The following is a 24,868-nucleotide window of genomic DNA, read 5'->3' as shown; positions in this document are numbered from 1 at the left end:
GCTGAGGCAACACTGGATTTTTGCTGAGAATCCAAAATAAGACGGTATTCTGTCTAACCCCAACCTGAGCAGTATGAAGGTAATAAATGACTAACAGCCAGCTGGCTCGTACTGGTTTCTCCATCTGTGGATCAAAATCCTGAGTGTATCAGCTGTGTTTTTGCCTCCTGCCTGCACTCGTGTTAGTTGCATCATGGTTTGTGTGTAAGTGCTGAGTTGAGGGTTTTTTGGGGTCAAATCAGCTGTTTGGTTGAGTTGTTGTCGTGTTTAGGACAACACAAAGCTGTGTGTAAACCTGTAAACACACAGGACGATCCTCTGTCAGGCGGTTGGAGTAACTGGATCTCCAACCAGCATCACTCAGTGTCGGGTTACCACAGGCTCTCTGCTGCTGGTCTCCATGGAGACGGATTGAACCAGAGAGGAGGGATTGGTTGGTTGGAGGCAGGTGGAGTTTCACCTGGGATTGATAGACGGGCTCTACCCCGTCATCTGTCTGTGTTTATATCATTATGTCCTGTTTATGGACACTGAAAACACACTGTGATGTAAACTGTGTGTGTGTTGATGTGTTGAACCATCTCTGCGTTTTGATTAGATTTGTACAGAAATGGTTTGTTACAGAAAATGATTGTAGATCAGCTGATCAGTTATTTACAAGTGATTTAAAATATTTAGTTTCTTTTGTAGGTTAAGGATTGGATATTTTTTTATGCTCCTTTTACTCACTTCAGATTTCATTCAGCCAGTTTCAGACTTGACTACAAGACAAGGAGAAAGGTGATTTTATTGCTCCAAGTGTTGAGGAACAGTTGTCTTAATTATTATCAAATAATCCCATCAAGGTAACAATATGAGCAGTTGTCCGCTCTGGGATTACACGTCGTGTGCGTGAGAAAAATCCGCGTAGGGAACATTAAGATGGTTTGATCCCAGCTAGTTTGTCATAGATTTCCTGTGTTTTCTGACCTCTCTCTGCTTTTAACCAGTGAACTCAGTCAGTCCCAGTCAAGCTTCACATTTCACTTTTTAACAAACGTTACTCGGACAGGAGTAAACCAGACTTTTGTTGTGAAGTTAGTACATTGTGTAAAATGTAAAAACAGAAAATAATTTGCAAAGATTTTATCAACCTATACTATACTACAAAGTCACAATATTTAATGTTCAATCTAATCAACTTTGTTGTTTTTGTCGCAAATATTAGCTCATTTTGAATTTGATGCGTGCAGCATGTCTGAAAGAAACTGAGACAGGGTCAACACAGACTGGAAGCTGAAAATGTTCCCCGTTTTTGGGGAACAGGTTAATTAGAAACAATTTACTACATAAGTACATAAGCAAATATAAAGTTAAAGTTTTCATGAAAAGTTCTGTCTGCTTGTTAGCATGTAAGCTAACATCAGTGACGCTGTGTTAAACTTGGCCTATGACGTCACTCAGTTCAACGGGAGTCATGGCTTTGTCCACTGCTTCCGTATTATCTAATTTTTCTTCACTTTCTTGTCAATAAAATAAGAAGGAAACAAAAACACATGTGTATGTGAAATGAATAAATATTTGCCACAACAAAAATAAAAAACAATGAACTTTATCAGTTTGAACAGTAGATACTGTATTTGTAGTGTATTCAAGTGAATATGGGTTGAAAAGGATATTGTCTTTATTTACATCTTATCCCCACTTACTTGGATTTGGGTTTTTGTGTTTTCATTTGTGAATCATGTTAAACTGCATACAATAGTTTGTATTAAGGAAAAACCTCCAGCAGAACCCGGCTCAGGTCAGTCATCTGCCTCAACCGGGTGGGGTGGAGAGGACAGGAAAGAGAGACCAACGGGCATCACAGCTTTTAGCCAGAAAGACCTGCTGAGAGAGAAGAGGAGAAAAACGTTAATGATGCCAGTACTGACATATGTTTAAACATCGGGGGAAAAAAAGGGGCAGAGAGATGAAAAGGAAGGACTCACTGCATCATGGAACGTCCCTCAGCAGTCTAAGCCTATAATGTCTGAAGTATTTCATAGTCGTGTCAGTGATACTTGGTCGTAGTGTCATGGATTTTATATTTAGCCTCTTAGTGCAACAATAATGGCTTTGTTCAGATATTACTCAGCTTTCTGTTCATGTTCCTTCATTCAGTCCTGTCTGTGAAAGTTACAGAGCCATGGTGAGCACTGTTCACTGTTTGCACAGGACTGAAGAGTCACTGAGTCTTTATAAAGTTTATTCATGATAAATTTACTTCCAATATCTTTTTATTAATAAAGCAAACAGTAGAGATGTGGTCAGTTAACTGGAAGATTGCATTTGCCTGCATGTTTCCCTGAACTGAAAAAGAAGCAACCATGAAACAAAAGTGTGTCTTTGCCGATAGAAAAGAATAACACAACTCCAACTAACTGCCTTCATTAATCTGTAGTACAATCACTTATTCTCTGCTGTTGTTTTGAGCTCACGAGAAACTTTCATCCAGTCATCTGTGATGAAGTCGGTTACGGGGACGTGAGATTCTGTGGCGCTATCACATGTCGGTGTGATCCTATCTGCTCTCTTAAATGCTTCCATAACTTCAGTTTTGTTGTGTGGAGATCACTGTCCATCAAATATCCTCTTATCGGATTTATCCCTGAACGCACCAGCGTTTACACACATAAACATGAATTCTTCCCCTCCAACGTGATTCAGGAATAAAATTCCTTCATGTCTGGCATCATACTGATACAGAAACACACTCTGGTCATGCTCAGCTCAAAGTTTTGTGAGTCACATCAGCTTTTGTCTTCACATACAGGTGTCATTATTCTGTCTTTGTGTAGACACTGAAAGGAGGACACACCCCCCTAATACACATAGACACACACCAGGCTGAGCAGGTGGGACCAGTGTGCTGCTCAGTCATCTAAACCCAAAATAGAGGAAAAGTTCACTGACATTACTTCATGAGCTAAATATAATAATCACGGAGGATCTGTTGTCTGTAAATAGACTTGTGGCGACTGGGGCTGCTTCTCTTGTTTGTGTGCGCATTTCTGCTGGAGTTTGACCCAGAGAGTAAAACCAGAGTCCAGTCTGCCTCCATAAAATCTATTATAAAATATATGAAATGGAGAAAGGAGGAGTGAATTGCACTGGGTGCAGAGCTGCAATTAAATAATCAAATGTTCACTCTTTCCTTTTTGAAAAGGAAACTGAACTGTAGTGTGTTCTGTGTGTTGCAGCTTTTCTGAAACTGCAAATGTTCAGAAGTCTTTCACTGGAAAATGCTGAAGAATCATTAAGTTTTAAAATACAGCACATCATGTTTGGTGGTGTTTATTTGGGTTGATATGAAAACTTTTGTTCAGTTTGCATCTTTTTGTATATTATCAACATGTATAATAAATTTCCTAGGAATCCCTGTGGATGAGTTATCGTATAATCTCATCGTTTGGCCCAGTAATAAGTTGCTGACACACACAGAACGTGTGAAAGTCAGGAGGATGCGTGTGAGCGTCTTCTGTGAAACTGTGTGAACTTTAGTGTAAACACAGCTGGATCGATAGAAGCATTGGTTCCATCAGGCGTTTGATAGAGACGACTGAAAGCTGCAGCTCTGGTGCTGCACTTCTAACCTCCATTAATCAAGTGATTCAGCCCTAACCATGCGAGGCAAAACTCAGGGCAATAACACCACACATAAGTTCCTGCTCTTTGCTTTTGAGACTAATACATTATAATTTTTTTGTCATCTTGATAAAACGGTGTTTACAGAGATTTCAGACCAAATGCAACTGAATTACTAAATGTAAAGGCACAACCCTGGCCCCTCTCCATATTGTTTCCTTTTTCTTCATCATATAAAACGCTTTGCTCTCAGTCTCTTTGAAAGTCACGATTCAGCACCTATAAACTGGCTGTGCTTCAGAAGTACAACCAGCTGATGTTGGCTTTTGTGAGTCATAAAAACCAGATTTGGACAGACAGGAGCCTGGATGAGTGGACCTGCGGCTGGTTCAGATCCAGATCTGAATCAGAATTTCATATTTGTGTGTTGTTCAGAAGGTCGAAACCAAAAGAACTTTTTCTTCATTTAAGCCAAACTAAAGTAGTACAACAGTTGCACTCATCAGTGACTTTGTCTACCTTGTTAGTACTGGGTTTGACCCCCTTTTTTCCTTCAGAACAGCCTTAATTCTTGGTGTCATAGATTCAACAAGATTCTAGAAACATTTTTGCCCACGCTATTATAGATAGATAGATAGATAGATAGATAGATAGATAGATAGATAGATAGATAGATGAGTGTGTGTTTTATATATATGTAATTTATACCTAAAGAAAAGTGACGTTAAGTGTCGTTTAAGTTTTTGCATTTTTTTCTCTTGCTATAACAGCATTTGATTTTTCAAATGAGGAAAGTCTGTATAAAATGTTTTGAATTGAAATTACTCTGGAAAAAAGTGCATATAGAGCCATAAGAAATTAATGCAACAGATCTGATTTTTTTTATTTAATGATTAATGTTGTTTTATAGGCACGTACTATTAGGATGTGTTAGTTCCAGGTTCAATGTGTGCAATAAGGTCATTTTTTAAAGGTTTTTAATAAACATTGAACCAGTCTGGACCTCAACTTGTTACAATTTTTTTGTTGTTTTTTTAATGTTCATTGCAAAATAACATTTTGTGAAAAAATCGTGCCAGAGAATCGTGATCTCAATTCTGAGCAAAAAAATCGTGATTCACATTTTTTCTGAATCTTGTAGCCCTAATTGTTATCCAATAACAACTTGCCCTCTCTGTGTCTTTGTCCCTACTTCAGGTGAAGGACAGCTTTTACCTGTGCGGTCTGTATCCTGACTTGTTTCATCATTAGACCTTCCTGGGTTTTTACTGGGAACCTGCATCAAGCCTGCCAGCCTCTCCATCCACAGCTGCACTATGGTACAGTAAATACAGGCTCAACCTCAGAAGATCTTGTTACCCTGCTCAGCACCGCTGGCTTTGAAAATGCAACCAGTGAGCTTTTACTGAATACTAATATAGTAAATTAGACCCACAAGCTTACTCAACTACTAAATAAATTACCGTTTGCAACCTGTCCTTTTTTAAATGATCAGATAATGCCATACACAAGGTGCACTGCAAATATTTTGATTAAAATATATGTTTGACAAATAACAACAGCATTCCCATAGCTACATTTATACCATCCAGCCTTTGCGGACTGGAGGAATCATTGACGGAGTTAATAACTGTAGCCAGAAAACTTGAAGCTCTAATCCAAAAACCTGCACCAGTGTAGTATATCGGTGTGAATGTACCCAACCTGTTCTAACACAGTCCCAGAGGGTGGGATTAATTTATGCTTAACAGGAAGCAGCAGTAAAAAATTGCATAGTTGCAGAAGGTGCACTTAAAGCACTGGTCACAGGAGAAAATGAAAGCAAACAATATATGTAATTACCCATCACGGGAAGCACAGGGTGCACAGATATTCACATTAAGTATCAAAAACAGCAAACTAGTCAAGTACACAGTTATGTAATTGTAGTTTCATCTCATACAGTAAACCAAAAAGTTCACTCTAGCTGGGTTAGGGGTTCAGTACCAGTAATGGTAAACAGTGGATGACAACCTGCTCAGCCAGCAGCACGTTCCGGATGTGTGAAATTCCCATTCATCTTCCTCTGGAAGAAGATGGGCGTCAGTCCTGCTCAATCTGTCTGTAACTATAAAAAAAAACAAAGAAACGATGAGCCCATTTTCATGCACACTGAATTTTTGATCACTACCTAATTACTGTAGTTATCAGATAATTAAAGTGGTCACGTAGACAGTAAAATATATCCTCTATCACAAAACTGCCATTATCATATCATATTGTGAGAAATTGGATTAATACATGCAGATTTTTCTCCAATAGACCAATGTTGTTTTTTTGCATGTAGATCCGTATGTCTGGTTTATTTTGTTTTTTTATAGCCGCACATGTGCAAAGAGCTGCATTGCTTCCGTCCAAAATCAGCTTCTCTCTCCGAGTTGATGCCAAAATTGGATTTTTAAAATAACCCTCTGAATAACTTTGTAAGGCTTGAAAACAATCAGAAATGTCACAAATGAGGATAAAGTGTTTTTGTTGGATTGGGTTTACATCTACATGCACAGAATAAACTTCTTTCATGTCAAATAAGAATTTTAATATAGCACAAGCAATGAACTAAAGACTATTTCTCTTTTTGTTTCTTCACATAAGGACTGTGGAATTGACCCCCCCCCCCCCATCTCTGACTGCAGTATTTTATTAGGACAAAACCTTTTTTTGTTTGTTTTTTATGATTCTGACTATTAACTATAAACTTTTACAGCAAAGAAAAAATGCAAATCAGTTCCGACTGAACAACAAAACAGCTTTGAAACAGTATGGTGCCCTGCTGTGATGATTGTTTGTAGACTGGACTAAAGCCAGACTACAGACGGCTTTCAGTGTCCTACGACTCATTGTGCACTTTTTCTAAATCAGATTATGTTTGATAAATTCATCCCAGCATCACTAAAAGCTGTGTGCTGTCTGCAGAGTGTATGATGTCTGAGAGCAGCTGCTATGGCCTGCAGTGGCGGTCAGAGCAATGCAGAAACACTGGAGGGGTTCCATGAGGTGAACTTGGCCTCGCCCACCACACCTGACCTTCAGGTAAGTGAATGGTTACTGCTTACCTGCTCACCCATTCAGAATTCAGACATTTCAGATTATGCTCCATAGCAGATCGGCTCATCCAGCAGCACAGATGTAGACAAATGCTTTTACAGGGTCTTATAAGGTTAAAGGACAAAACTATAGATGAAACTACACCATGCAGCAGACGTATTTGTTGTTTGTGGAGGAAACTCAGAAATCCTCTTTACGTTGTCCACTTAAACTGTATTTTACACCAGTAAAGGTCTAGTTTCTCCATAAAGTTTGTTTTTGATCAGTTCAGCTGTGTTTTGTTGAAGAGTTTGATTGTGAACATTCAATCTCATTGTTCTGTTAACAGCTAGCGCAGGGATGGGCAATGTTGGTCCTCAAGGGCTGCGGTCCTGCAGGCTTTGGATGTGTCCTGAATCAAGGACTAGTGTGTGTTATTTCAAAGCTGGAGTTTGGGGCTGTGCAGAGCCAAAACTACCAGACCTAACCTGGAATGTGCTGCAAAATGACATCACAGACAACAAGCACCTTCACAACTTATTGCTGTTGAGTTAAACTACATTGTTCACTGTCTGCTGTCGTGTTGCAGCTAGCGAAATTTAACAGACTGCATTTTTTTACAACAGCAGTGTTTTCTTGTTTATTTCTGCAGCTGCCAAAGGCTAGCATTGTTATGTTGTTAACTTGAGTTGCATTCAGTGTACCTCTGAAATACAAGCATGCCAACACATTCAGTGGAATCTGAGAAAAGAAACGCAGTCGGCTCAGAGTTTGCTTTGTTGCTGTTAACAAATCCTATCAGTTCTTTTGACTTAACTAAAAACACAAAATGTCCTATAAATGCTCTTAAAACATCTTGTTTCTTATTTGCCAGTCTGAACTTGGAAATGATGTGTTTGTAATTGTCAGCCTGATCTCTGCTCTCTGACCCTTGGACCTTCTTACTTGTATGGGTCATCTTATGGCCATAGATGAACTCTGTAGTTCATTAGAAGAACATGACTACAAAATTAGACATTTATTATGTTCAGTATTTATGGTCACAGCATGGTTCATTTGGGCTTTTAAAACAAAACAACACAACTGTAACTTTAACCCTTTAATGCTGTGTGGATCAAATTCGATACATACAGTATCTGAGACCCTTTGCATCACTTTATGGTAAAAATTTTGCTCAAAACCCCGTTGTACACAATCTCATACTTGTCTTTTGCCCCCTTGTGGATACTTTTTGTGCAACCATAATTTTGACATATTACCTGGTAATAAACAATAAATATACAAAAATTAGTTAATTTTTTTTTACATTTTTTTAAAGGGCCAAATAAAAACTTCAGACTAAAGAATTTTTTATGGGTTGGGCTTTAAAGGGTTAGAAGTCTGTGCTTCTGAGTGTTTTTAATGACAGGCTGACATTCATTATTTACATTTCTGGAGCCGTTGTTGCCCTGCAGCATTTTTAAGATTAGAAGCTGCACCTCACAACTTTTTCTCCACCCCGAAGCATCATGTTACAGCTGTGTTTTACTTTATGCCACCCAGTCACAAGCCTGAAACTAGATATAAACACAATGGAAGTTTTGAAAGCACCATGGCTGATTAAAACTGAAATGCAGCGACAACATTATTGGAGGAAGAGAAGAAAAGAAAGAGAAAAAGTGACAGAGCAAGAGATGGGACAAGAGTCATCATTGGACTGACTGACTTTTACTAACTGGAAAGAACTCAGAGAAGAGACAGGATGCAAGATAGATGTGGAACTAAGCTGGATTTATACTTGCGTCTGTGTACGGTAGGGCCGGTGTAGCTGACGCTGGTTAAATGTGCTATCTCACTCTAGTAATGTATTGTAGTTTCTCTTCCACGGTTAGTGCACAAATTCAGCAAAAAGCTAAAGAAATCCAGAAAGGTGCGCGTCAAGCCTTTGTGGACCTACACGTAGCCTACAACAGTCACACCTTAACCAACACCAGCTAAATAACACATGGAGCCAGGAGGCTTTTTCATTTAATGTTACTTAGAAAAAACCTGTCAGTCAGTTTCTTCCAAAAGTTTTAATGTTTTTCAATCTTTGCGAAAGACAATCTGATATTTGTGTCAGTTTTTATCTCTGCCATCAGAAGCACAACCGCAGTAAATCCTATAATAGATTTAAGCATTTTTGGGGGTCACAAATGTGGAATAATGTTGTTTAACTCTGCAGAGCTGAGACGTTTAGTTTGTCTTGACTTTCATGTGCTGTCCTGTTAAATATCTCTGTTTTCCTCTGTTTATCATCTCTTTGATGCAGAAGCAAACAGAGCAGCCCCCCCCTGCCCGTCACAGCACCCCACCCACCTCTCTGTACCGCACCCACTCTCTGGGACCGCCCCCTGCTGGCCTCCCTACTTCCCTGAGGGCAGATCAGCTCCCCACGCAGCCGGTTTACTCCACACCGCGACACAGCCACAATGGAAGGTAACCGAAGCAAAACGATCCGCCTCCCGACTTTTTAACTCCTGTCATCTTTGTCTTGTCAGATGTAGTTTATAATGCTCCACTGTTGTTTCCATGACTACACAGCGTTTTGGGTCTGGAGGCCGAGGCAGCCGAGGGCAACTTCCTGTCTGGAGAGGATGGGGAGGAGTGCAGCGCTTTGAGCGACAGCTTGTCGCGGCTGCGCAGCCCGTCGGTCATGGAAGTCCGAGAGAAAGGATATGAGAGGCTGAAGGAGGAGCTGGCAAAGGCTCAGAGGGTAAAACACACAGAGTCTGGGATTCAAGGGTTCATTTCCAGGAGACTTGAACCCTGATTTTTGTCATATATTTTGCATTAAGTTGGTAATTTTCCTAAAAACAAATAATAAAAAAAGCAAACAAACAACCATAAGAACTCTTCTCTGATATCCCATTAACAACTCTCATTCACTGAACCTGAAAATCCTTGGATAGTTTTTGCCCCCCACCCTCAGATCTCCCTTTTAAAGATGCTCACTAGGTTCTCCATAGGGTTGAGGTCAGGGGATTATGGTGGCCGGACCATGATTTTTCTTCCTTTATACCCATAGCAACCAAAGGTTGTAATGACATGTCTAATGACATGTCTAATGACATGTCCATTTTTTAACCTCTTTGAATAGAACACTATTTTTTTAAATGATAAGATGATCTTATTAAGTATCCGTGAAATATCCAGTCTTTCCATTCCTTTCACAAGGCATTGCGTTATTTCACACTTTTTATCCTTCTTTTTCCTCAGACTGCATGGAAACCGTGATTTGTTTAATAACGTGGAACCCTGTCTTTTTAATGAAGCTCATCTGGAAAACTAAAAATCAAACCTGAGGGTGTTAACAGTGATCTGACCAAAGAAACAACACAAACTAAATCCCTCACATAAAAACTACAACCCAAATGTTTCCTTAACTGAAATCTGCATTCAGAGTGGTTTGGAACAGTGGACAACTGAAAATGAGTGTGTGTGTGAATGTAAAACATCAGTACTTACATATTTAATTTAAATGCATCATTTTAGTCTCACTTTTCTTGTTTGGAGTGTTGATGTTTAATTTTTAAACATCAGATTGTTTTTTGTTTCACCTTTTTTGTTGTTGCCATGCTGTAATTTTTTTACCTTCATGTGTTTTTTTTATGTTTCTTTATCTGTTGTTTTCTGTTCGGTATTGTTGTGTGTGTGTGTGGTTGTGTGTGTGGAAGGAGCTGCTGTTGAAGGATGAGGAGTGTGAGAGGTTGTCTAAAGTCAGAGACCAGCTCGGCCAGGAGCTGGAGGAGCTCACCGCCAGTCTCTTCCAGGTCGGTCCGCATCTCCTCTGTCTGTCCTCTTATCTCCTGCTTCCTGTTTCCTTTCCTCCTGAGGCCTGAAAACAAGAAAGAAATCGATAGTTTTAAGTTCTGCATCGGAGTACAATAAGTGATCAAGAGCTTTTATAAAAAGAGCAATTTATTCCTGTCCTTTCAAACTTAGTGTCTACCAATAACATTAATGATACATTGTCAGCTCAGAACAGGAAACTGAGGCTACAATTCAAACAGACTCACCATTAACTGGACAACAGAAGCTAGAACAACGTGCTTGGTCTGAAGAGTCTCCATTTCAGCTCCACATTCAGATGGTAGGCTCAGAATTTGGTGGAAACTTCATGAAAGCATGGATCCATCCTGCATTGGATCAGCGTTTAAGGCTGTTACTGGTGGTAATGGTGTGGGGCATGGGCGTCACACCTGTGGGGTAATGGTAAGAGGGTCCAACACCCCCACTTTTTAGCATTTTTTTATTATTTTTTTTCTTTTCTACAAACTCCCCCCTCTCCCCCTCTCTCTCCTGTTGCTCCTTGAATCATAACGTGACTGTTGGTGATCAGCTGATTAGCTTTTCTGCCCAAGCGCCATCTCTTGTTTGTTTGTTGTTCAGCTTGTGCTGGGAGAAGGAAACTAGCAGGATGTTGATGCATAACGGTAGCCCGTTTCAATATGATGGCCTTTGTTTGCATTTATCTGATATTATTTTCATTATTAGCTGAGGTTTGCAAGTGACAGCTGTAAAATCTGCTGGTCATAATTCAGCCAGATGGATCAGGTTTAGATTTTTAGATTGAAAAGGGGTGTCTTCTCTAAATTCTTGGTGCTGTTCAAATGCTGGATAGTCAGGTTTATCTTTTAGGAGCCATGAGTGTGGTGAAGGGATCGCTCACACTTCTGAAAAGCCTGCTACACACATGGTGTGAAGGATATTTTCTTGGCCCACTTTGGGCCCCTTAGTACCAACGTGGCCTGGTTTAACCACCACAGCCAACCTGAGTATTGTAGCTGACTATGTCCATCCCTTTATGACACAGTGTAGTATCTTCTGATGCTACTTCCAGCAGGATAATGCACCATGTTATAAAGCTCAGATCATCTCCACCTGCTTTTGTAAACACAGCCACCAGATTTCAATCCAATAAAGCAGGTTTGGGATGTGGTGGAACGGGAGATTCTCATCATGGATGCAGCCGACAAACCTGCAGCAACTGTGTGATGCTGTCATGTCAATATGGAGAAAACCTCTGAGGAAGGTTTCCAACACCTTGTTTAATCCATCACACCAAGAATTAAGATAGTTCTGAAGGGAAAAGCAGGTCCAACCCGGTACTAGCAAGGTGGACCTAATAAAGTGCTCCTGTTACTCTGAATTGGATTAAGTGGTTGTAGAAAATTGATTTAAGACAAACACATCTCAGCAGAGAGGTTGGTAGGAGAATACCGACGGATTCTGAGTCAGTGTAAAAACCAGATCTTTTTGAGGACATTTCTTTTTGTTTCTTGGGTTCAGGATGCAGACTGAATCTTTCTGGCCAGCCTTCAGAACATGTTCTTCCTCCTTGTTCTCATCTCACTTTCTCCTTTTTCTCACAGGTGTTGGGACTCTGTGTGTGAGTGTGTGTGCTTTTCTGTATCTTATTTCTTTATAGAAAAAGAAGCATTTGGTAGCCAAATGATTTGCACTGGGATTCAAACCAAGCTGAGCTTTTGTTCTTACGGTTTTATAGTATTTAAGAGTTGAATGTTCCTTCTGTCCAAATTGAGTTTGTGTTGGTGCTGTTTCCCTATATTTAATATTTAATTTAAAAGAATTAAAAATAAATGCCAACAGGTAGATTTGTAGTAAAGCCATATTGTATGTGTGATTTCCAGGAAGCCCACAAGATGGTGAGAGAAGCAAACGTCAAACAGGCAAATGCAGAGAAGCAGCTGAAAGAAGCTCTGGGCAAGGTGACAACACTGAACACACACCATGCCAGCTTTACGTTACCCTTTATTTGATAGCTTAAACACAAATTTAACCTTTGTAGGTCATTGAGGACTTTTTGTTTGGTCCATTCAAGTAATTTTCCTTTTAGTTTTTGTCTAGAACAGGGCTATTCAATTCGGTCCTACGAGGGCCGCAATCCAGCAGGTTTTCCATGTATCCCTGCTTCAGCACACGTGCATCAAATTAAATGGATCTAACAGCCAATCAAGTTCTGCACAATGACTAATTAATTTGAGTCAGGTGTGTTGAAGCAGGGATACATGGAAAACCTGCTGGATTGCGGCCCTCGTAGGACCGAATTGAATAGCCCAGGTCTAGAATTTTGGTTGTTATCCCATTTGAAATGATTTTTGTAAGGAAGTTTTCTCCTTTAAGGTTAACAGGACACCGGGGACAGATTTACTACCCTTTTGGGTCATAGAGGACAAAAAAGTCCTCTCCCAAAAACTGTTATATAAACATTACAAATTAAAACTTTTTTTTCTCCACTTCTTTTTTTTCTTCAGATCTTTTAATCCACTTCAATCAAAACTACCAAATTGGTAATTGTTTTAAATTATTTTAGCTCTTTAAATGTCTGTTTGAGTCCATGATGGCACTGTTTTTATGAAAAAAAAGATGGAGTCTCAAACATACTTAAGATTTAATTGGTTATGCTTGTTAATAATTTTTTGAGAAATTACCTTTTTTGTCCTCGTGTTTTTTACACTGTAAAACCACTTACAATCAAAATCATTGTACTAATATTGAGTATATTTAACGACTGATCTTTTGAAAAATAAAAACAAAACCAACAAAAACCAAACAAAAAAACCCTCTCAACATAAAAACTGCTTAAAAAAATAAGAACACATAATTATTAGCATGTAACTCAAAGTCAGTTCCATTTCTGGGATATCAGTCTGTCCAGTTAGGAAGTCACTGTGATCACTTTCACCTGCTGTTGTACAAATGGAACAGACAACAGGTGGAAATAAGCATTTAGCAAGACAACTCCTATAAAGGAAAGGTCCTGCAGGTGGAGGCTAAGGACCATTTCCCTGTCTTCCTCCTTTCAGGATGATTTTTGGTCATGTTTGCATTTTTCCACTAGAGGTAACATGAGGCGATGTCTGCAACACACAGAAGTTGCCCTGGTAGTGCAGCTCAACCAGGATGGTACATCAAGGCTTGCAGTGTCTCTCAGCACAGTGTCCAGAGCATGGAGGAGTTACCAAGAGACAAGCTAGAATACCAGGAGACGTGGTGGGGCCGTAGGAGGACAACAGCCCAGCCATATGACCTCTATCTGCTCCTTTGTTCAGACTTTGTAAGGATATAAGGGCCCGACATCTATAAGTGGGCCCTCTGCTCCTCACAGAGAAGAGCAGGTTCACGATGAGCACATGTGACAGACGTGAGAGTCTGGAGACACTATGGAGAACGTTCTGCTGCCTGCAGCATCCTCCAGCATGACCGGTTTGGCAATGGGTCAGTAATGGTCTGGGAAAACATATTCTTGGCAGGCTGCACAGACCTCCATGTGGTAGCCGAGGTAGCCTGACTGCCATTAGGTACCAAGATGAGATCCTCAGACCCCTTGTCAGACCATATGCTGCTACAGTGGGACCTGAGTTCTTCTAATAGATGGCAATGCTCATGTGGCTGGAGTGTGTCATCAGTTCCTGCATGATGAAGGCGTCGATGCTATAGATTGACCTTCCCGTTCACCAGACATGAATTCAATCCATCAACTTTGGGACAACGTGTCTCGTTCCATTTCCTGCCACCACGTTGCACCACAGACTGTCCAGTGGCTGATAAATGCCCTGATCCAGGTCTGGGAGGAGATCCCTCAGGAGAACATCCGTGGTCTCATCAGGAGCCCAGATGTTGTAGGGAGTGTATACAGGCACGTGGAGGCCACACACACTACTGAACCACATTGTGAATTGTCTTGTGGAATTTCCACAGACGTTGGGTCAGACTGATCTGATCCTTCCATTTTTATTTTGAGCACGATTCTGAATCCAAGGCACGTTTATTGTATGGCACATTTCATGTACAAGATAATTCAAGGTGCATTACACAAAACATTAAAAACATTACAGCAGGGTGCAGGAAACATTAAAAAGTCTTTAAAAGCAAACTAGAATCCAGACCTCCATGGGTGACTGATTTTGATTTCCATCGATCATTTTGATGTCAACACTATGTGCTGAATAAAGATTTTCAACTGGAATATTTTATTCATCAAGATCTAAGAAGTCTTCCCTTTGTTTTAAGCATTGTGTTATATATAAAAAACCAAAAACTTGTGTATAGTTTTGTATATATTTTCTCATATAAACAGTGCCATAATGAAATCAAATTGGGTTAAAATAATTTGAATAATTGCATATTTGATAGTTTTGAATAGGACTGAAGTTGATTGAAAGAAGAGCAAAAATAAATAAATATAAATGGAAAAATATATTTATCTTTAATGTTTTTATAGCAGTTTTGAGGAGATTATCTCCACTATTGACCTGAGAGGGTAATAAATTAATTGTTAAGGTCAGATTACAGCCTGTGGGAGTTTCCTTGCCAGAGAACTGGCTGGATGGTGAATAGCTTGTGTATTAAACAGCCAGTAACTACAAGTATTTGGATATTTTTCCATTATGCTTTCTTCTGGGAAATACTTAACAACCAGTTTTTTTTTCCTGCTCTGTGGATCTAAATATGACCAGATCATTTCTATCATCTTCAGATCGATGTCCTCCAGGCTGAAGTCCAGGCCTTGAAGACACTGGTACTCTCCTCCCCCACCTCCCCCGTAGGTGAGCTTCCCTCTGTAGGAGGTGGAGGAGTGAAGACCCCCTTCAGGAAGGGCCACAGCCGGAACAAAAGCACCTCCTCTGCCATTCTGGGGACGCAGCCCGACCCATCGGCTACACAGCCCATCGTACGGGAGTGTAGAGAGGTGCACGACCCCAGAGCTTTATCTAGCAGATGACAACAAGACCAAGTCTTCTGCAGTGATGCCTTTAGTGTGGGCATGTGCCGTCTAACCACTCATGTCATGCAGGTGGACAGTCAGCTGTTCAGTGAGTTCAAGGCATGGAAGGAGGAGCCGACGCTTGACCGGACCTGCTGCTTCCTGGAGAGAGTCTACCGTGAGGACATCTACCCATGTCTCACCTTCAGCAAGAGCGAGGTACACAGATGGAGTTTTTCCTCTCCACTGCATGCTCAGGATGGAGGATTGAATCCAAAAAACTCAACTTTTATTATTTGTTTCCTTGCCATGAAATAGGCCCTAAGTGCTGTGTTTGACTTTGTTGTGAATTGACACTTTGTAAGTAAAGTTAAATTGAACTGAACTGAATTAATACAGTTTATTTCCAGATATATTTAGACTGTGGCTGATGAGATTCATCTTACTTCCAGAGTTGGAAATCCAACGCTTAGGAAGATTTAAGTTGCCTTTTCCTTCTTGAAACTGAACATGTAACTTCCAACTGCAAATGAACCACATATTGGTTTGAATCATTAGAAAAAGCTGCAACAAATGAGAAGGAATTTCTTTTTTTTCTTAATCGTGATCTGAATGTGCAAACCCTCCAAAGCAAGAAACAACATCATATAAAATGTGCTGCCGTGGGAGAAGCCTCAGACAGCCTCCAAACTTTCTGAATGTTTGAGATTTGGAAAATTCTCCATCAGAAGAAAGTCAGCAGTCTCCTGCTGCAGGGCCTTCATCCTCAGAAGCAGCTCAGAACTCCTGTTTGCAGTCCTCTGCTCTGTGAGGTCACACCAGCTCCCTGAAGCTGGATTTAGGATGAAAGTTTCTCTTCCATTGCAGGAGAAATGAAGTGGAGGAAGCTTCAGTAGTCCAGTTCCCTCTGCTTGGATGGCGGATTGTTGGTTTTAGAAAGTGATGAGTCTAAGTGGATGCAGACATCCTCTGATTCAGTCCAGACAAAACACAAGTCCACTTCTAGCTCTGAGTCCGGGTCTGGCTCTGAGTCTGGTTCTGGCTCTGAGATGTTTTAATGAGCTGTAGGAATTAAAAACACTTTCTGAAGTTAAAAGTGTTTCTGTCCTGTTCCATCCTCCTTATCCTCCTTCTCCTGTCCATTTCCTCTCCTGCTCTCTTTGTCCTCTGTCCTCTCCAATCCTCCTCCTCTATGTCCTCTGTCCTCTCCTGTCCAGCTGGGTTCGGCCATCCTAGAAGCCGTGGAGCAGAACGCTCTCAGCGTGGAGCCCGTGGGTTTCCAGCCGCTGCCTGTGGTCAAAGCATCAGCGGTGGAGTGCGGAGGACCAAAGTGAGAACCCCCCTCCACACACATGCACATATGTACACACTCTCTCTCTTTCTCCCTTCATCAGCTGTCACTCCATCATCACATCTCCATCTTCCCTTAATTTCCTCTTCTAGTGAGCGAAGGGCTGAGCTGGTCACGTAAGTCAGACTCTCTGCCGTCAGCATTATAATCTCTCCTCAGCTGCTCCTCGAACCCCCCACCCCCAAACACTCCTGCTAACTCTGACACTCCTTCTTCAGTCCCTCCCTCCCTCCTGCCATCCAGGTTTATCAAAGCCATGAGACCAAGCTAGACATCCATCCTTACCTCCTTTCCTCCGTCCTCGCTTCCTTGAATCTTAGTATTAGTCCTGCATAGTTTGTCCTGGTTGGTAGAAAAATTCTGTTTGTTGATGAAACAAAAGAAAACAAAGAAATGTTTGTTTCTCTGATAGAAAATGCGCCCTGAGCGGTCAGACCAAAACCTGTAAGCACAGAATCAAGTTTGGAGACTCGTCCAACTATTACTACGTCTCTCCTTTCTGTAGATATAGAGTGAGTAGAAACACACACACATACACACTGTACATATTTAATGACTCATGTCATCTGCCATAATGTTGAAGGAATAATTCAAAGCTGGTAATTTATGGTTAATGATTGAATGATAATTCATGGTTTGTAGACCAGCTCTACGCTCCCAGCGGGGGTCTGGTGGGTTCATGGGGGGTACACTAACCAGTCTGTATGTACTTCTACTCGTAGTATCTTAGGTATAACTGTTATCAGACAAATAATCCCTGTTATTCTGTGTTAATTTCCTAACACTCCTTGTAGGTCTTTAAATTTATTTCCATCTTATCAACATAAAATAATATAGAAACAAAGTAAAGGAACCAAAAAGTCTCATTCCAACTAAATCCCCTCTGTTCTGTAAAGAATATATAAATCATACTTATGAACTGCATTCCTCTCAGAGAAAACACATGGAGAAAGCTACCGGACCTCTACCTGGACTTGGGAGGCTTCTTTCTGGAAACTACATTATAAAAATGTAAAATAACATTTCTTCTGAATATGAGTAAAGATTTTAGAAACATCTAGCTAGCTTTGGGTGCTGTTTGACACGTAATACTGGAACAGTGAACAGACATAAAACCATACATCAGAAATTAATTAGTTTCTTCTACAGGACATTCCACACTCACCAGCGAAAATGTCCACACAAAAAAAGTTTGAGACCTTTTTGGTATTTCGCATCCGTATAACGTAACATTCAGGGAACACATTTTAACTCAACATGTTGTGCTGTAGTCACAAGCATAGTTGTACAAATTGCCTGAGTCATATTTTGCGGTCTGCCGAACTCTAGTCTGCTAACACTGCAGATTCACTGTTGTTGCATAAAACCTTAAAATATGACTTAGGAATTAATTAGGAATCAATTAAGCTAACATAACGATACAATAACATTTTATTTCAGCGTTACGTTAGGTAAACATTAACACCGTTCGACCCAGTTATTGTTTATTTACTTTTACTTGGCGTGCAAAGCTGGTTATCTTGCAGGTGGTGAAAGATATTCAGGTATTTACTTCTTTCTCTGCAACCTTTTTATGTCATTCTTTACAGCAGGGATCCTCAATCCTGGTCCTTGAAGGCTGGGGTCCTGCAGGTTTTAGAAGTTTTCCTGCTGCAACACACCTGACTCAAATCACTGGGTAATTAGCATCAAATTCTGCACATGTCTGAGTCTGAATCAGGTGTGTTTCAGCTGGTAAACTTAGAAAAACCTGCAGGACACCGGCCCCTCGAGGACCAGGATTGAGGATTCCTGCTTTACAAGCTGGCAAGTCATCCTCCACAATGACAGCTTGGTCATTTTCCTATAACCAAAGTATATCTGACAAGGATGTTTTAATGAATGTGTTTAGAGGGAATAACTCTCCCTCTGCTTGTTGTCCCACTCATACACGCCTCTCCTGCAGCTTGCACAGCACAAAGCAACGCAACAAAAGCGGCAACACGTGGATGGAACTTCGTTTCCATGCATGAGTTGTGCTTATCTGCCGTAAAGTTTCTAACATAATCAGGACAGAAAGTGACGATATGGAAAGATCTTTACGATTAATTAATCGTGGCTTTTATTTATGTGAAATGAAGTAAACGTGACATCTCCTGTTCTGATGGGACCAGAGTTTATGGAATAACTTGTTTGAGCCCAAACTTGTGAGTGTTTGTAACATCAGTCAGAAACTTTCTGTCAACTAAATCCTGGAAAAATGTTTCACAAACACAACATTCAGACTGTAAAGCTAATATTTATCTGGTTTTCTTTAGATCACAGCTGTGTGTAATTTCTTCACCTACATTCGCTACATCCATCAAGGGCTGGTCAAACAGCAAGACGGTAAGACACACACTCACACACTGGCCTTCTACCTGAACCATTTATCATGTCTTTAGTAACTATTTTTTGTGTTGAAATAAAAGTAACCAGAAATGGGAATAAAAGACATCATGATGAGGAAATAAATCTTTAAATTCAGATGTAAACAGGTTGATGGAAGAGTGGAAATCAGCTCTGCTGTTGCCAACTTCACCTTTGAAAAAATTTAAACGATACAAAAATACAATTAAACTGGGAAAGTTAATTGTTTACTTGATTAAATGTATATTTAAATATTAAATACTGATATATAATGTGATAATAAACGTTTAGGAACAGCACCAATTTCAAATTAGTTGGGATTCTGTGTAAAACAGAATACAATGATTCGGAAATCTCATCAAGCCATATTTTATTCCCAGTAGAACATAAACAACATATCAGATGTTGAAACTGAGACATTTTACCATTTCATGGAAAATATGAGCTCATTTTGAAATCGATAGTAAACTTAATCCTGCAGACTAAAGAGGAGAGGGAGCATCCAGCTTGTTATCACACAGGTGAAAAGCTGCATCTCTGATGGGATGGGGCTGCATTAGTGCCTACGGTGTGGGCAGCTTCCACATCTATGAAGCTCCATCAATGCTGAAAAGTACATGGAGGTTTTAGAGCCACATCTGCTCCCATCCAGACAACGTTTCTTTCAGGGAAAGCCTTGCAGATTTCAGCAAGATCATGCTGAACCACATCCTGCATCCATCACAACAGCATGGCTTCACAGGAGAAGAGTCCGGCTGCTGAACTGGCCTGCCTGCAGTCCAGACCTTTTTTACCAGTACACAACATCTGGAGCAGATCATGAAAGCAGAAATCGAGACACCAAGGTCCAGGACAAGACAGTTGTTAACCCTTAAACTCAAAGCCATTTTATACTATTTTTCTTCCACCTTTTTTTTTTTTTTTAATGTAAAACTACATGTAGAACCTGAACCTTTTTAATCCCAGTCAACATCCAGACATGGTTTTTGCAGGACAGCCTCAGTTGTCAGATTATGAGACTAAACTTATGTAAAATTAGTGTATCAATAGTATAGCAACAGTGACCAAGCCTTTTCTCATCTGCACATCATTCTCTCAAGTCTTGGCTTTCGGGAGAAAAAATATTGTCTTTAAAACAAACACACAACAGGAGCTATTTCCATATTTACACTTTTTCCTCATTTCCAGTTATTTCTGCTACTATTTACCTGCTTTTCTCACTAAACCAACTCCAGCTCAGCTGCTTTTAGGCCCCACTGTACATCACTGTCTTCTTGGCTTTATTCCAGCCATAGAGGAGCTTTATTTTTTCATCTTTTCAGACACACACAGAGCCTTCTGCTAGCTTGTTGATCTTTGGCTGCTCTTGATTGGACGTTACCTTCACTTTAACTCTGACAGGAAGTGGCTTTGTCCTATTTTCTAGGTCACTTTAGACCTAATTTAGTGGTGTCTTAGCAAAATAGTAGTGATCGTGATCTCTTTTTATGAAACTGTGATAAATGCTGCCGTGGATCACTCATTGTGGATTTACCATATAGTCTCTGAATAAACGCTGAGCTGGACGGGATAAAAATCCTACTTTTTTGAAGTGGGGTTGTATTAAATTATTACCAGTAGAAACTTTGCTGTCAAGCTCAAAGGTCTTCAGTTCGGCAAACTGATACACTCCATCAAATAATTCAAATGTAGGAACTATTTGATGAGTGAGGTGCAGATAACAGGATCAGTTATCGATCACATCGATCAGAAGATGCTCTGTTTGAGTAAACGTCTTCACTGTGTGTCTGCAGCGGAGCAGATGTTCTGGGAGGTGATGCAGCTCCGACGGGAAATGTCCTTCGCCAAGCTCGGCTACTACAAAGACCAGCTGTGACCAGATGCACAGCCCCGCCCTCCAATCACAGCAGACTCTTTACAGAAGCCCCGCCCACTCCTCCGGTTCGGGTTTCCCTACAGTCATCGTTCATTTCTGGAGCCACTTGACGCCTCCGCCCGCCCTCCTCATCTGTGTGTGTGAGCGTTTCAGTGTGTGTGGTTGTTTTCAGTCATCACAACAAAAAAAGGGACTGAAAGACGGCGACTTCAGCGTTCCGTTGATACGGATCTGGACTGGAACCCAGTTTGATATTTTCTCTTTACCAAGACGCAAGACACTCCGTTAGATGAAGGCGACTGACATGAGAAGAAAACTGTTTCCTCACGTTTAAAAACAAAGAGAAAATTACTTTTCACGCATTAAATCAGTTTGATAAAGATCAAACAGGTTTTCCTAAATTATTTAATTCAGCCAGAAGATGCAGCTGCTGCTTGGAGAAACCGAATATTTTAAGACATGAAGCTACAAGATCTTTAACATTAGAATAAAATGAAGTGTTTAATCCAAGTTCAAATTTGAGGAGAAAAATGTCCATGTCTGAAAAAATGATTCAAGAATTATTAAAATTTAATAGTTTTCATTTACTAGAAATTCATTAAAGTAAATTTGTTAAAATACACAAAAGGGTCAGTTAAATGAAACATGAAAATTCAGTGTTTTAAAATAAAGTTGTAATATTTCAGGTTCTTTATTGGAGCCAAATTAAACTTTTTTTTTTATTATTATTATTTAAACTTGAAATTATTGCTGGCCAAAATCTTCTCAAAAATAGTTGGAAAAGTTAATAAAGTTGTCCTTGTAAAATTCTGACTAAAATGATAAAATATTTGAAGACAAATCATTTTTCTGACACTTGTTATGCTTTTTTCAGATTTAACTATTAGAATTTCTTAAATTTCAACTTTATTGTGAAAACGTTTGATTTGTCACACCAAAAATAAGGCCCGGTACTTCTTTAACAATTTTCCCTTCAAAATTATACTTCAAGTTTAATAAAATTTAATGAGTATGATGATGAATAAAATTAACATTTCTATTGTATTTTTACAAATCTTGATTTTTTTTTTTTTTTTGTCAAATGTCTCGTGTAAACTTTAAAACTACATTTCAGGAAAACCAGAAATCCGACAACTTCATCCGAGAATCAGCTGTCGTTAAATAATGAAACTGTGTATAAGCTCATATTTAAATTAGTTCATGTAGAAGGAAATGATGGAAGGATGGAAAAAGTTGAGTTTTTAATCATTTGATGGACGTATGCTGCAAAGATAATCAGAGGATCTTGATGAATCAAATTAAATTTCTTTATCGAGACGATAAATTTCGTCTCTTTATGCAGGAAAATATTTGATGACCTTGTGACTTTCTGCTGTTTTGTTGTTGGGGGGTTTAGACTCTTGTGAAACTTGAGCAGAGCTATTGAAGCACTACCTTTTTTTTTTTTCCCTGCAGACACAATGCTGACATGTTGAACAGCTCCTGCTGTATTTAATCAGGAATGGTGTAGATAGTGAGCTGTGTGTGAATGCCTGCAGGTCTGTGAATTCTGTGTTAACGTAAACTGAGTCCACTCCTCCGCATCTCCGTCTCACTCCCGGTTTGGTTTAGTGCCTTTTCTCTCAGACACTCTGAAATAAATACAGTAATACCTCTAGAAACCTGTCGCTGTCTTTCCTCGCCTCAAATCGCTGTAACGGAGATCAAACCACCTCCATTTGGTTTTTCTTTTTTTTTTATTTGGGATTCTTTTGCCATCTTATTTAAGTTTGTGTAAAATAGTTTCTGTAGTTGCTCAGTGTCTCATTTTGTTTGCATCAGTTATCTTTATCCTTAAGTATCTCATAGTTGCTGTGTTTTTGCAGTATTTTTTAGTCTTTGTACAGTTAACATCTTTCCCACCTTGTTTTGCACCAGTGTTATCTTTGTCTGTTTTGCATTTTGTGCATGTTTTGTCTAGTTGATTTAACGCCACTTTTTCGGTTTCTATTATCTTTCCCTTTTTTTAGTTTGCATCTTTCCGACCTTGTTTTGCAGTGTGATGTTCTGTGTCTGTAATCCATCCATACATATGAGGGCTGTGACACCTTTTTCATAAAAGGTCAAATATCAGTTTGAACATAAGGAAACTTTAAGGCACAGTTTAAGAATTACTGCCATCTAGTGGTAAAGATGGGTATAAAAACAACTTCCAACGCCAAGCTAAGTTATGAATGGATGGTGGCCGTCAGTGGTCAAAATTCAACATGTGCACTTTCTTCTTCTATGGTCCTTTTAAGGTGTCTTTATCCCAAATGGTGCAGTAGCACCTATCAAACTAAAGGTGGTACTGCAGTTTTACAGCTTCACACAGACTTGTTTGTCCATTCAGAGACACTGTAGTAAAAATGATCCTTGAATGGAAGGGAACTTAACTTTTTTTTTTTCTCATGAAGATGTTCACCTTCTCATCCAATAGACTTCACTTTTTAACGTCTATTTAAATGGAAAACTGAATATCTGCAGATAATTGTCAGTGACTAACTCACTTCTATTAATCGCATTTAAATTAGTGAAGCCTTAAAAATAAAATCCTTAAACTTTCTATTTCCAATCCTGATTACACTTAGTTAACAAATTAAAACAAAAGAAATATTTCAAGTAAAACCTTTTAAATAAGTATAATCCCAAATGTTGAGAGCTTCATCATGATGACATACTATTATAAGTAATTTGCCTTATGATCCAGCAGAGGGCGCTCTGCTACCACATCCAATGCATGCCTGGATAACCTTTTGGCATTTACAAATGTTTGCAGTGGTCCCATGAACTGAGGGAACAGGTGACCAAATTCATAATGAAATGATGAAATGGTTGGGATTTACTAACCAGCAAACTATTTTCTACGTTAGAAATTTATTTTTCTCTTTTGCAATGATCAGTTCAATTAAAACAGCTGATGTTCTGACAGTTATGACTAAGACTGAAGATTTCAAATTACACATTGTATCATACACTGGAAAGAAATAAAAATCTTTAGCAGTTAAGTTTATTAAACCGCTGGACAACCTTTTAAAAATTTATAAATTATTACAGCGAGCAATGCTGCTGGAACTTGTCCAAACATTTGATGCAACAGCACTACAGATTTCTAACTTATGACATGGGTTTTCTGATGCAGGAATGTTTTATCTGACAGTTTATTCCACATTTGTTGACTCTCACGATCACAACCTTTGGAGTCATGTTTCTGTGACCAATCAGTTTCCATCTATTGTGGCCACATTCCCCACGCCATTCCAGGTAGAAACAGGGCGATGAGGACAGAGGAGAACAGGTTGACCGCATTGTTGTCCAGGATGGGCTTCCCACAGATCCTCCGAGTGGTGGCGGACTGATAACTCACCACCTTCCCAATGCTCGCGTCAAAGCCTGAAAACGTATAAGAAGAGATGCCTGCTCAAACCAAAATAGTTGCTGGTCACTGTTGTGGCAAACAGCAATCTGACTCCCATTCCTACCAGAGTACTGCATGTGAGCTCCCAGGAAAGAATCCAGCATTGACCCCAGCAGTCCGGCCATACCTCCATACACAATGACGGGCCACTGGGGGTCTGCCAGGTGAAGGTCGCTGACCATTAGAAGCTGTGTCACAAAGTAAGCCAGGCCTACCGCAGTCCCACCCAGGAAGCTGGCGACCAGTCCAACAGGAGTGACGCCTCCATTAGTTCCTGCAGGGAATGAATCAGAATGAAAGAACTTGCAGAGAAAATGGTCAAACAGAAGTCAAAGCATCAATAGTGTCTGTTTCCGATCATGTATGATGTCTGAAGGTCAACTGTTAGCATGAACAGAA

General features: G+C 39.8%; 2 protein-coding genes across 5 annotated transcripts in view; one reads left to right on the top strand and one right to left on the bottom strand.

Moving 5' to 3' along the window:
* The window catches only part of LOC121634633 (RAB3A interacting protein (rabin3)), a 28,998-nt gene extending 6,308 nt beyond the window's left edge, over window positions 1–22,690 (top strand). The window contains exons 2-14 of one of the 4 annotated variants that reach the window (XM_041977440.1): window positions 4,804–4,925; window positions 6,559–6,675; window positions 8,960–9,126; window positions 9,232–9,403; window positions 10,365–10,460; window positions 12,342–12,419; window positions 15,191–15,403; window positions 15,509–15,637; window positions 16,636–16,748; window positions 16,862–16,885; window positions 17,182–17,281; window positions 19,067–19,136; window positions 20,951–22,690. In XM_041977440.1, the coding sequence (XP_041833374.1) occupies window positions 6,586–6,675; window positions 8,960–9,126; window positions 9,232–9,403; window positions 10,365–10,460; window positions 12,342–12,419; window positions 15,191–15,403; window positions 15,509–15,637; window positions 16,636–16,748; window positions 16,862–16,885; window positions 17,182–17,281; window positions 19,067–19,136; window positions 20,951–21,033 (1,335 nt within the window). In that variant the 5' untranslated portion in view covers window positions 4,804–4,925; window positions 6,559–6,585 and the 3' untranslated portion in view covers window positions 21,034–22,690. The remainder of the gene's footprint in view (window positions 1–4,803; window positions 4,926–6,558; window positions 6,676–8,959; window positions 9,127–9,231; window positions 9,404–10,364; window positions 10,461–12,341; window positions 12,420–15,190; window positions 15,404–15,508; window positions 15,638–16,635; window positions 16,749–16,861; window positions 16,886–17,181; window positions 17,282–19,066; window positions 19,137–20,950) is intronic. The other 3 variants (XM_041977443.1, XM_041977442.1, XM_041977441.1) reach the window with 3 other exon arrangements.
* A 1,353-nt stretch (window positions 22,691–24,043) lies between these two features.
* Window positions 24,044–24,868, bottom strand: part of tmem19 (transmembrane protein 19) — a 28,299-nt gene continuing 27,474 nt past the window's right edge. Inside the window, exons 7-8 of the mRNA XM_041977444.1 lie at window positions 24,534–24,743; window positions 24,044–24,444 (exon numbers count right to left, since the gene is read on the bottom strand). Coding sequence (XP_041833378.1) covers window positions 24,284–24,444; window positions 24,534–24,743 — 371 coding nt within the window. The 3' untranslated portion in view covers window positions 24,044–24,283. The remainder of the gene's footprint in view (window positions 24,445–24,533; window positions 24,744–24,868) is intronic.

The sequence above is a fragment of the Melanotaenia boesemani genome, chromosome 23 (assembly GCF_017639745.1).
Source record: "Melanotaenia boesemani isolate fMelBoe1 chromosome 23, fMelBoe1.pri, whole genome shotgun sequence".
NCBI classification, from domain to species: Eukaryota; Metazoa; Chordata; class Actinopteri; order Atheriniformes; family Melanotaeniidae; genus Melanotaenia; species Melanotaenia boesemani.
This window is presented reverse-complemented; position numbering and strand designations above follow the sequence as displayed.